The 12,605-nt window shown below is 29.7% G+C and overlaps 3 protein-coding genes and 1 pseudogene across 4 annotated transcripts, besides 1 other annotated feature; 2 read left to right on the top strand and 2 right to left on the bottom strand.

Annotated features, from left to right (window-relative positions):
• Nucleotides 1–1,429: part of a mobile genetic element that runs on past the window's edge.
• TVAGG3_0014080 lies at nt 3–829 on the bottom strand (annotated as a pseudogene). Its single transcript has one exon. A coding segment is annotated over exon 1 (827 nt).
• A 5,096-nt stretch (nt 1,430–6,525) lies between the features above and the next one.
• Nucleotides 6,526–7,842, bottom strand: TVAGG3_0014060 (protein ubiquitination; the record flags this gene model as incomplete). Its single annotated transcript, XM_001579684.1, has 1 exon — nt 6,526–7,842. One exon carries the CDS (start codon nt 7,840–7,842, stop codon nt 6,526–6,528), a length of 1,317 nt encoding a protein of 438 aa, XP_001579734.1.
• A 577-nt stretch (nt 7,843–8,419) lies between these two features.
• On the top strand, nt 8,420–8,728 carry TVAGG3_0014050 (uncharacterized protein; the record flags this gene model as incomplete). The annotated part of the gene is made up of 1 exon (XM_001579685.1): nt 8,420–8,728. One exon carries the CDS (start codon nt 8,420–8,422, stop codon nt 8,726–8,728), a length of 309 nt encoding a protein of 102 aa, XP_001579735.1.
• Nucleotides 8,729–10,670: 1,942 nt separating this feature from the next.
• Nucleotides 10,671–12,138, top strand: TVAGG3_0014040 (ribosomal protein S6 kinase family; the record flags this gene model as incomplete). Its single annotated transcript, XM_001579686.2, has 1 exon — nt 10,723–12,030. The coding sequence occupies one exon, from the start codon at nt 10,723–10,725 to the stop codon at nt 12,028–12,030; it is 1,308 nt and encodes a 435-aa protein (XP_001579736.1).
• Nucleotides 12,139–12,605: the final 467 nt, after the last annotated feature.

Here is a 12,605-nt window from a genome sequence, read left to right as displayed (position 1 = left end):
AGTTAATCAAATTTAACACTTCCTTTATTTAAATCAACTATTATTTTTCCATGTTCACCTAATTGCTGATATTGTGTGTAAAGTTCATTAATGCTCATTGGTAAATTCACTTGATAAAGCATAACGTTCAACTGTTGACGACTAAACCCACTGAAAATGAAAAGTGTTGATAGATTTGATTTAATGTTTGTGCTTAATGCTTTGAAATATTGAACAGCCATAAGAATGAACACTGAATGTGTCGACATTGAGTTAATAACTGATTAAAATATGATTTCTCATTTGTTATTAGTTTTGATTTCACTGCATCATCTAGAAAAATGAGTGAATGCAAAAATTCTCTATCAAAATTTGAAATAGAAAGTGTTTCAAATAATTCATCCCGTTGTTTATCAATAATTTTATCCTCTAATCCTTGCTTCTTGATTGTATTATATAATTCTTTATACATTAAAAAGTTTTTTAAATAATCTTCTGCTTCTTCTTGTGATAAATAAATAATTGGAATTTTGATTAAATGCTTTAAAGATTCAAATGTATCATCTGAAGGTGAACCTGAACGGTTGATATAAATTAACACATGTGAATAGGGGGAAGTGTTAGCAATAATGATAATTTGTTTTAATATCGTTAATGTTTTACCTTTATTTTGTTTACCAATTGCTGCAGTGATTGAATTTAAGTAACATTCAGAATATGGAATTTTCATTAATTTTTCCTTAGATAGAGCATTTCTATTATCACTCAATGCTTCATTAATCATATCATCTACGTATGTATTATATACTCCTGCTAATTCTTCATAAGGGGTGGATGAATTTAAATCCATTTAATCAAAAATAAATTTATAATTTTAAACATTTCTATTCATCAATATTTCATCATATGAACTTCTATACTGTGGTGGTGTACCTGTTGGATGATATTTCAAACCTTCATCCGGTGTCCATGTCCAATATGTAGTCCTAGTAAACCAAACCTGAGGAGGATTTGTCACCTTTGAACAGTAAGTGTCATTTTCACCCTGAATGATTGGATAAGCTTTCACTTGTACTGTAACTTGTGAGTTGAAAGTTTCTAATCCATCAAAGAATATACCCGCTCCATCACGTTGAACTGGAATAGTGCATAAGAATGAAGTTTGGTCTTTCCATGTTCTAGCTAATGGCGTGCCATTATCATCATTCAGTGGTCTAGTTAATGAGTCCTCGTATTCTTCTGTGCATTCATTCACTCCATCTAAATCAGAAGCTTGAAGCATACGTGTAAAGAATATGTCACCCACTGTGGTCATCGCTTGATCGGGGAAGTTTCTGGAATCTATAGTGACCTGAAGACCTCGAAGCATTGGATTTTCTAAAACTGTTCTTTGCATTGCATTCTTCGGAAATGTTAACACAACATCTGTAACATTATGAAGAGCGTATGAGAAATCTGAGCTAATACCTTCAGGAGTGATGCAACCTCCATTTAGTGAACGAACGTCAATATGTTGAGCTGGAATCATGAATGGATCTTCCTTACTGAATAAACGTGGTATTGCTTTAACTGATTCTTCAATTAAACCGTATCCTGGTGTAATGCATTTATCCTCTAAAACTTCCATCTTTGTGCATGAAATAATAACGTCATCAACTGTTGCGTCAGCAGATGTAGCGGCTAAGCTTGTAATTAATTTGGCAGGAAGTCCGATTTGTTGGAATTTGCGATCATATTTATAAACATGATTCATAATCTTTTCATAATTTTCATCAGTTATCTTTTCATAAACGTAATTTTGTAAATCAGCAACTCTTAACGGGTCAACCTGACAAAATACTAAAGTATCCCTGAAAACATAATATTTAAGAATGATTCACCAAATGATTTAGGATAATCATCGAACGCCTGAAATGCTAACAAATCATTTACCGGAATAATCATATCAAAAGTGACATCAACTTCTTCATTTGCTTCTTGAAAACTTCTGAAGGGTCAATATATTTACCACATACTGAGTTATCATATTTTTGAACATTATTATATAACGAATGAACAAACTTTTTAACTTTCCTTTCTGATTTTGGTTTATATGTTGCAAATGCGAAAGATTCACGGGCGCAATCCATCTGAAGATAACCGGCATCACCTCTTTCGGTTTCTACTTCTAATTGTTTAAAGCTTTGATTTGATGATTTGTAACCAACGAATAAACGCATGCATTTAAAAGCGGCATCACATGTGAAAGCTTTATTTGAAACTAGAGTTGCTTTAACTTTGCGTTTAATATATGTGTCACCTAATTGGTTCACATCATGAGCCGGATTTGTAATTCTTAAATGAGTTTGTTTATCATCAAAATATGGAGCATCAGAGTCATAGCATGAACTTTCAAGTTCTCTATAATATCTTCTACCGTCATTCTTTGCGAATATTTCATTTATCTTTTCGAATGAATGAAACACATTTCCATTAATCGGTTTAGTGTTTGGCACCAAATAGTTAGTCGTCATTTATTAATAAATAAAAAATCAAAATTAAAAGATGAAAATGAATTTTTAATTTTAATGAAATAATCAACTATGGCTGCAGGTATATTTAAGAAACTGTGGGATAAAGTAAAAAGAGGAGCGCATAAAGTTTGGGAAACAATGAAGAAGGAGCAAATTGGATATTTAAGAATAAAGAAGCAATTAGTGACGTTGCTGAATCAATAACACCAAAAGCCGCCCCAATAAGAGAAATATTAAATAAAGGAGAAAAAGTTTATCAAAGACTTCAACCGATACTAAGATAAAAATAATATTTATTTATTTTTCCACTATCTACCTCCTATTTTATTAAGTATTCCTTCAGCAATTCCACCAATTGCGTTACCTGCTTGTGCTCCCATTGCCGGATTACCTGCTTTAGTACCTAATACTCCACCTATGATAGTTCCTGCCGTTTTCGCTACTGGTGCCAAAAAGTTTGCAACGGGTTTAATAATCTTTTTATAACCCAACCCGCAGCTTTCTTAATTCCATCCCATAATTTTTTAAAGAATCCTGCCGCCATTTCTGATTTAATATTAATTAAAAAATATATTTCATCACTTATATTCTAATTTTTATTTAATGATAAATGAAACCGATTTTAAAAATAAATGAAACAGGGGAGGAAGAAATAAATGAAAGTGAAAATGTTCAACAAAAAATAAACGTTGTTAAACCAATTACTGAAATAAAAATTTTTTCATCTGTTGAAGAATTTAATGACTATTATGCTAATAATAAAAAATTATTTGAAGAATTGACAACGTGTAAATTGAATAAAATGTTTAAAGTTAATGGATTCAAAATTTCAAAAATAAAAGGAGTGGTTAGTTTGAAATCTATTCCTCAATCAAGAATCACCGCATTAATGAAAATAGATGATTTAACAAAAAGAATAGAAGAGATTGAAGAAAGAATAAATCAAATAATTGATATCATAAATTCAAATAATCATTAATTTTTTAAGGATACCCTTACGTGTCAGATTTTTTGCGCATACAAAGAAGTCATGCTAGACATGAGCTATAAACCTGAAATTTTAGCAACATATTTAAAACTTTTTAAACTACAATACACTTTAATATTCAAGAACAAAAATATTCTTTTTAGAAATTACATAATTATTTTATGTGAAATCTATATAAAAACATATTTTGCGAGCGTAACTTTTTTCTTTATAAGCACCTTATATGACTGATAAACTGTGAAGGCACATAATTGTTAATTCATAGAGTTGATATGTTTCCAAAATTGAGAGGAAATTTGAAAATTGAATACCCTTTCAATTCAATTTTCAAAAGATATCAGCTCCTTCAATAATTGAAGGACGATTTTGATCATTTGCTCTTAAAACAAGTATGCCATGGAGAAAAAAGTTACGCTCGCAAATCTGAAATATAACTATCATATAAAAAAATTAAATTTCTAATTTTTTACTCTATAGATATTATTGGCCACTTGTGTAATGCATAAAAGTTTATGTCATATGCATACATTTGGAAGTATGGGAGACGAGGGAAATTACTTCTATGAGGCACTAGGATTTTTAAAAATTTCTCTATCGGACTCACCATTCAATTTCTCGAAAATTAAAAAAAATCAATAATAGCTAAAATGTATTATGCATAACAAATTTTAATGTTACACAGTATTTTTTGAACTTCATGACATGAATTTTCTTTATATTATTTTTTTTTTGGATTTTCTATGATTTATGCGATAGGCTGGAACAACATTGTAAGTGCAATGATATCATTTATAGAGAAATCTAAAACTTCAGCATTCAGAACTCGCAACCACAAAAATATTCATTTGCTAAGTAAGTAAAGTTGATTAAGTTCGACACTTAGCTTTTATACGTAAAACCAAGTGTGTATTGTTATTTCTTGTTAAATTATTGAGAAAAAATAAATTGTAAGAGAAACGATACTGATTATTGAAATAATATTGAGGGTAGCTGCAGATTTCTTCATTAACATGCCGGAAATTTGTTAATCTTGGTTTTCTATCATAAATCTGTCGAAGAATCTAAAAACGGAGATATAAAATAGAGATCATGTAAATCTAGAGTATCCTGTCAGAAAAATAGACTAAGCATGTAACCCTTTTTTGGTCATAAACACTTTTTACCACTTAGTCATACAGATGATCATTAAATTTAAACGAGCACTTTTTGTCAGAATTTATTCTTTTACAAAGACAGAAGATTTTAGTATTATTTAATATTAGTGCTGTAGCAAAATTCAAAAAACGGTGAAAATTCAGTGAATTTGTGAATTCACATTTTTTTCGACATTTTTCTTGATATATCCATGCACATTAAGAACACAGCTTTGATACGCTTAAAAAAGCATATTTCATATGAAATTGTTAAAGAAATAAACAATTTATATAAAAATTGCACTTATGGGCAGTTTAGATATATAATTTATATATAACATATATACAAATCCATAGACAAAGTGCAATAACTACAATGTTGTAGAAAATTACAGCAGAAATACTGACTTTTTGAAGGATAATAAGAATTCTTCTAAATGTTGTATTTTTATAATTTGATTGATTTTTTTACTATTTCATTAATCTTTTATGAATAATAATTATTTTTAATATATGTGCTATTAAAATTTCAAATTTTGACTAATATATCTAAGTTATCTGAACGAAACATTTAGAAAATATCATACTTACATTGAAATAGCAAGTAGAGCATATTAATAGCAAGTTTCTTGGCTTTATATCTATCATCTATTGTTGTTTGATCAAACAAAATTCACTCTATTATATGGTGTCAATTAATTAAAACAATTTTTAATAGTTATTTATTTAGTGCGAATAAGTGCAAACTCATAAATGAATAACTTAATAGTAGAAATGAATTATCTGATATAAATCTCACATTTTGTCCATCAGAAATACTTTAATTGCATACGCATAACTATTAGTAATACGTCTGGAGTGTCAATTAATAACAATCCCACAACAAGTAAAATTCAGATTTTTATTAAACTTATTTTTTCCTAAAAGTTTTCTCAAATTACTATATATACATATGTGGATAAAATAATAGTAATATTGTAAAAAATTAGATAATTTTTTTTATTTGAGAACCTCTCAAAAGTTCATTCAATTTATCAATTGTTTCAGTTTGATGTATATTCATTTCTGGAGCCTAAAACTTTAGCAATCATGACAATATCATATTCTCTTTCTAACTACGCAATGTAAGGGTATCCTTAAAGTTCAATGTTGAACTCATCAAATTCTTCTTCATCATTACCATTACTCTTTCAACTCTATCTTTTGATAGTCTTGCGTTTAATTTTTCGTAAGAAGTTTATTTTTTAAATTTTTTTTATTTTTTTATTTTTTATTTCATTATGGTAGTGAATCTTTCATTCATGAAAATAATTATTTCTAATTTCTTTTACTCTCTCGTATATGAGGTCTTTGATTATGACTCCATTGATTCCATTCAGGATTTAAACAATGTTTAATTAATCGCGGAATATCTGACATCATCTATATATAGCTTCTTTTATAAAAGATAAAAAATAAATTATTTTAAAATTAATGTTAATTTTTTAATGATTTATAAATAAATATATTTTAATGCATCGTCTATATATAGATGTAACAAAAAAATTCACACAACCCTTCCTATCCTACTACTATAGACTTTATTTTCACAATTGATTTATTCCTTCAGTTCGTATAATAACTTGAAATAACAATCTAAAATGTGCATTTTATTTCGATCATTATAAATGATTAATTATTTTATGTTCATTGTTGAATAATCTTGAATAGTCCTTTGCGATACGGATTTTATCATTAAACATATGCTATTGTTCATGAAATTTCTTACTATTATGGCTAAATATTTTAACAAAATTTGATTCATTTATTACATACAATACAATTGAACAATATAACAAAACATAATACAACCAATAATATTATTCCCAAATAAGACTTTAATTCGTTAATTAAAAATATAAAATCATCTTTTTCATTCATTAAGAAGAATTAGATCACCGTAAATTTCAAATCTCGATAATTCTAATGCCATACTACCATTGTTGTTTACACTTGTCTGCCTCAATCTGATAATTCTGTATTCTTTGTTATCTGGATTGTTTAACTGGTAAACTTTTGTTGTATACTTTGGTTTGAAGTCCAAACATGACTCATGTTCATCCAAAATATCAAAGTTAATTCCATCATTTGATCCTTCGATAACCCATGACTTTAATGAGTATCCGCTCTTTCCATTCCTTATTTCAACACTTCTTGGAACAACTAGCATCTTCAGGAAGTCGACTGAGAAGTAAGAATTCTTTTCATTTGTTGAATACCAATAATTATCCCAAGAAAGGTCTATAACACTTTGTTGATGGACACCATTGTAAGTTGACGAAACTCCAATAAATATTAAACCGGCGTTATGTGGGTTTTCGTTATTCTTTCTCCATAAATACTGAATAATGCCGTTCCATTCTTTTTTATCATCATAATACAATCTTTCCATAGTTCTCTTTACTTCATTTTCTTTGACAGATGAGTAAATATGTCTGGTTTCAGATTTCCAATCAGGAAAAACTTTCATTTCAAGTCTTTTCGAAATAGAGGCCCACAAACGACCGGTTATTTCATTTGGATCTGCAATTGATATAAATTTCTTCATGTTTTCTGTAGAAACAAACTCAAATAAAATTGATTCGAATAATCTGAATAATTTAGAACCATGATCTGTGACAAGTTTGTAAGCAAGCTCAAATAAGTAATCTTCACTTACAGTTCTTAACTTCTCGAGTGAAAATAAGTAAAATAATGCGTCTGGTGAAGCTTTTTCTAAATTCTTGTATTCTATTTCTGGAAAATGTTGTCTGGCGAATTCTATTGTCTCTTGATGTGTAATTTTACAGCTGACCATCTCAGTTAAACGATCCATTACATTTTCTAAAGTAATTGGCGATATAGAGAACTTGTATTGCAATGATTTCTCAACAATTTCGAAGTTCTCTAAAAGCATTCCTATTTCTTTTAAGTATTCAACGTTATTTTCCGAAATATCTAAAGTTTTTCCATTCATAAGGTCGACAATGCTCTTGAATTGATAATCACTATCGTCGACGTTTATTGTTAGAGAATTTGTTGTAGTATCGCTTACATGTTCTCTACATACTCGAGGTGATATAAAACAAGCAAGAGGTAAGTTTGTCGGATAAGTATGATCTCCTACAATGAAAGCAAAGTCATTCGGAATATTTGCTATTTGAATATTTTGCAAACCATTTGTGGTCAGATGGAACTGATTTTGTGACATTAAGAAATAATAAATTTCAATTTGTTGTTCAGGCTAGACATGAAAAGTAGAAATACATGTTTTATATCACCAGACCTAAGAAATGTAAAATTTTTATTTGACGTCCATACAAAAGCATATAGAATCATAGACAAGTGATTCTTAATCTTGATTTACTCATTTCATTCTTATCGGAATTTCAGTTAAAGATACTGATGACGTTGCAATTTCGCAATGGTTCCACGATTGTCAAAAAGATAGTTTTCTTATAGTACAATCCTCAACATTTCGCAGAATATGCAGCTATTCAAACAGAGCAGCAAAGACTAAAACAACAAGTTGCATTTATACTGAATCTCCTAACGTTGAAATAACTGACACATGTTTCAATGAAATATTCTCAGGATCATACACTGCTCTATCAGCAAAAAACTGAAATATAGGGATAAATTCTACAATATTTTCAAATATCGAATCTGACACTATTTGTGATATTTTAAAGTCACAAATATTCAATATTAATGAAACTAAACTGCTCGTGAGCTGTATTGCGTTTAGTGGGCTAAATAATGAAGATGAAGTCTTTAAAAACGTCTGAATGATCAAATTCGAAAGGTCTGATCTTAAAATTGCTAAAGGATCATACTTCTCATTTACTAACGGTACAATTGATGACTTTTGTTTGTTATCGTTAGAAAATTCGGTATTTTTAAGTACAACGATCGATCACATTATCGGATTGCGTGATATATTACCATCATTAACCGAAAACATGTATTCTAATAGTCAATATGAACCAGATTTTTTGATTTACGCCGAAAGCTCATTTTATCATACATCAGCACCAAATCCAGTCATTTATGATCCAAATTTACGCGATCTTGCATTTAATTTCGGTGAAGTTTAATGCCATATTCCAAAAATAAATGATTTTTCATTAAAAATTAAAAAAAAAATCATGATATATCCTAGTGTTGACATTATTGACTGCAATTTCTTATTCCTGAACAAAGATTCAACATCTCCTGCTATTATCAATTGAAAGGTGTTCATTCATCGATTTCACTTCTTCAGTGTGGTTCTATTACTACGGTGAAGCTTCATTTCTCACCGATCATGCTAAAAACACACCAATGTCGAGATGCTGCTTCTAACACTGCCAAGGAGTTAAAATCGGATATCTTAGGTATAGTTTTGCATATTTATTTAGAGAAACATCATTTTTTGACTCATTTGTTTAAAGTTTTTTTTATGATTTTGAATGCATTGATACAAAACAGGTTGAAATTCATTGTACAAATAACAAAGCATTGATACATTTCATGTGGTTTACCTCTATTAAGTCAAATTCCATCATCAGCCATATTTAGAGTTGTAATTTTGTAAATATCAACTGTTCAGACGCATCTTTTATATACGAGACAGGCAAAAGAAGCAATTTGTTAGTTTCGAAACAATGCTTATACGAATTCCACATAAATCTCAACACTTATTTGATGTGAGCTTCGATAGTACTCCTCTTCTTGTTTCTCAATGTTATTTCCATCAAACAGAGATAAATTCAACGAAATATAACGAAAAACTTATAAATATCACCGAAACAGTTCAAGATCTCAAAGGGAGTGTCTAATCTTTCAAGATTTTCAACGCATGTCATATTAAGAAAGATAAACACTTCGGGAAACGCCACGTTGTCGCAATTTGCATTCATGTTGAAATTTCAATCGGCGGAGTCGAGTTTTGGTACAATTTTCATTTCTGACTTATATAAAGGATATTGAGAAAAGTTAATATGAGCAAAGTTGAAGAGGACCGAAAGGTACATATACTCATCTATGAAGTTTATGAATAAAAGTTAATTTTTAAATATTCAATCTTCATTTCATACAAAAGCAAAAAATCATAAGTTATTTATTATTTATGTAAGATATTATAACATTTCTATTGAAATTCACTATAAATTTTTTTTGGATACAGATAAATTCATTACAAATTTTCGAAATAGCGTCAAATGAGTGTTCCATAATCATTCTAATTTTGAACCAATCTCCTTTTGCAAAAAAAGTAACAAAAACCCCAGCATATACTACTTATTTTACAAGTTTATCGGAATTTTTTTCGGAAAAGCAGGAAATATAACATTGGTTAAATATTTGTGATTTATGAATATAGATGTCAAAAATAAATTTTATATTTTTCTGAGATACTTTCAAAAGCTATATAAAATTTTATTCAACTTTTGAATTTTGAGAGAAATTTAAATAAAAAATATGGATATATTTAGTCCGATATTAACGAATTTACAATTTATTTGGGTGATAGAAACTTTTTGTAATGAGTATTATTCCATGGTTGATCAAATTACCTAGTAGTGCTTTTTAATGTGGTTGTCCGACCCGCATTAATTGATAGGAAATTTATCGGAAAGTTTTAAAACTCTTTTTTTTGTATTTTCATACTTATATGAAACAACGTTCTATAAAGCAACGAATAATCTAAAAATTTCGCCTGACCAGTTTTGTGATAACAAATTTTCAATAAAAACTCGAATAGTTGAAAAATTATATATTCTAGTATTCCTATCCAGAAAAATCAAATTGATTATTCCATTCAATTTCGAATTTTAATATCTATATGCTATTCTAATGGTTAATATAAATATTTACACTTCCACTATCTACTTTACACGATACAAAACTGGATCGATAGATATTTATATTCTTTCAAAAAGTTTACAGGGCTATCCATCATTATTTTATTACTTTGATAATAATTAAGCTTTTTATCATATTTTGATCAATATTATTATTCTCATAATTCAAATGTTTCACATAAATATAATCGTTTCTGAATTTTTGAAGGAATAAAAACTTCTCATTTTTTCTCGAATAAAATTTGAAAATGAATGATGACGAACAGCCTTGTCATGTTGGATGGGCCACAAAATGTGGCGGATTCATCAAAACGTGGCATAGAAGGTGGTTTGTTTTAACACCAAAGTATATCAATTATTACAAAAAACCAGGTGGTCGACAAAAAGGTAAAATCCCACTTTCAAATGTAACAGAAGTTGCACCACATCCAGAATGTTCACGAAAATACGCATTCAGGGTTGTAGTTCCCAATGTACGTACATATCAAGTTTCTTGTGACTCAGATGAAGAAATGAAAGAATGGGTTCGCGAGATAAATAAATTAATCTCCGGTGCAAATGAAGCCGTTAAGATCGAAGACTTCGACATTCTCAAAGTTCTCGGCAAAGGAACCTACGGCAAAGTTCAACTTGTCAAGAACAAGAAGACTAGTCAGATCTATGCTATGAAATCAATTTCTAAACGTCTTCTCGCTGAATATGATCTCGTTGAAAGGACCTTAACCGAACGTGATGTTCTTTTAAAGGCTAATCACCCATTCATTGTGTCAGCTAAGTATTGCTTCCAAACAGAGACAAAGATCTTCCTAGTTCTCGATTATGTCGCCGGCGGCGAATTATTCGCCAGACTGAGGGAAGAACACAAATTCACTATAGATAGAGCCAGATATTATATTGCAGAGCTTGTGCTTGCGATTGGTTATCTTCATTCAATTGGTGTCGTTCATCGTGATCTTAAACCAGAAAACATCCTTTTCGACAAGGATGGCTACATCAAGTTAACAGATTTCGGCTTAGTCAAAGAAAAAATGACCAAACAATCAAAGACATCCACGTTTTGCGGCACTCCTGAGTATCTTGCTCCAGAAATCATTGAAGGTAACGAGTATGGCATGGCAGTTGACTGGTGGGCTCTTGGAACTCTCGCTTATGAAATGCTCTATGGATATCCACCTTTCTACGATACAAATACCAATCAAATGTATCGTTATATTCTCCGCGACGATGTTACGTTCCCAGATGACGCAACTCCTGATGCTATAGACCTCCTCTCCAAACTCCTCGATAAGAATCCTGATACACGCCTCGGTTCGGGCCCATCAGATATGGAGGAGATCAAAGCTCATCCATTCTTCGGAAATTTGAACTGGAAGAGCCTTTTCCAGAAGACTATCCCTATGGAATGGAAGCCTCAGATCAAGAGCGTAACCGACGTTTCTCAATTCGACAGGCAGTTCACATGCGAAGCACCTAAGCTCACATACGAAGATCCTTCACTCGTTGGAGCAGGAGTTCAGCAACAGTTGCAAGGATTCACATATATAAATGAAGGTTAAGAATACTATTCAATCTTTTTACATATTGTTTATTAAAATATTTATTTCTTGAGTAATTAAATTTGTTTTAATTGAGTGAAAATCGAAATTTGAAAAATTATTTTTTGGAATTAAGAAATATGATTTATTTTGATACGAGCACTTTAGTCGATTATACATACTAAATTCATATATACTAATTAAATAGTACAAAATGATCAATTAAATTTGATTATCAATTTCTCCAAAATATAAATCATGATTGGGATTGATGAACGCAAAAAATGCATGGCTGTGAGGCAATAATTAATAGTAGATCCCATGATTTATCATATAATAAGGTTAGATATTTTTCCGACTTAAATTACTTTCAAAATTGAGTTATTCTCAAATTTTCAATATGGACATTTTTTTCTATAATGTTTTTCCTTTAAAATATATCATTTCCGGAAAAGAATACCATGATTTTCCCTCTTATTGGGTGATGGGAAAACTAATTAAATCCATTAAATGCATATCAATTTCAAATTCATTCAATTGTTTTGAAGTTTTGAATGCGGTCATTTGACAGAATACTATAATCGAAAAATAATTTC

Source organism: Trichomonas vaginalis, chromosome IV, assembly GCF_026262505.1.
Source record: "Trichomonas vaginalis G3 chromosome IV, whole genome shotgun sequence".
Lineage (NCBI taxonomy): Eukaryota > Parabasalia > Trichomonadida > Trichomonadidae > Trichomonas > Trichomonas vaginalis.
The sequence above is the reverse complement of the archived record's forward strand: the minus strand, read 5'-3'. Positions and strand labels throughout refer to the sequence as shown.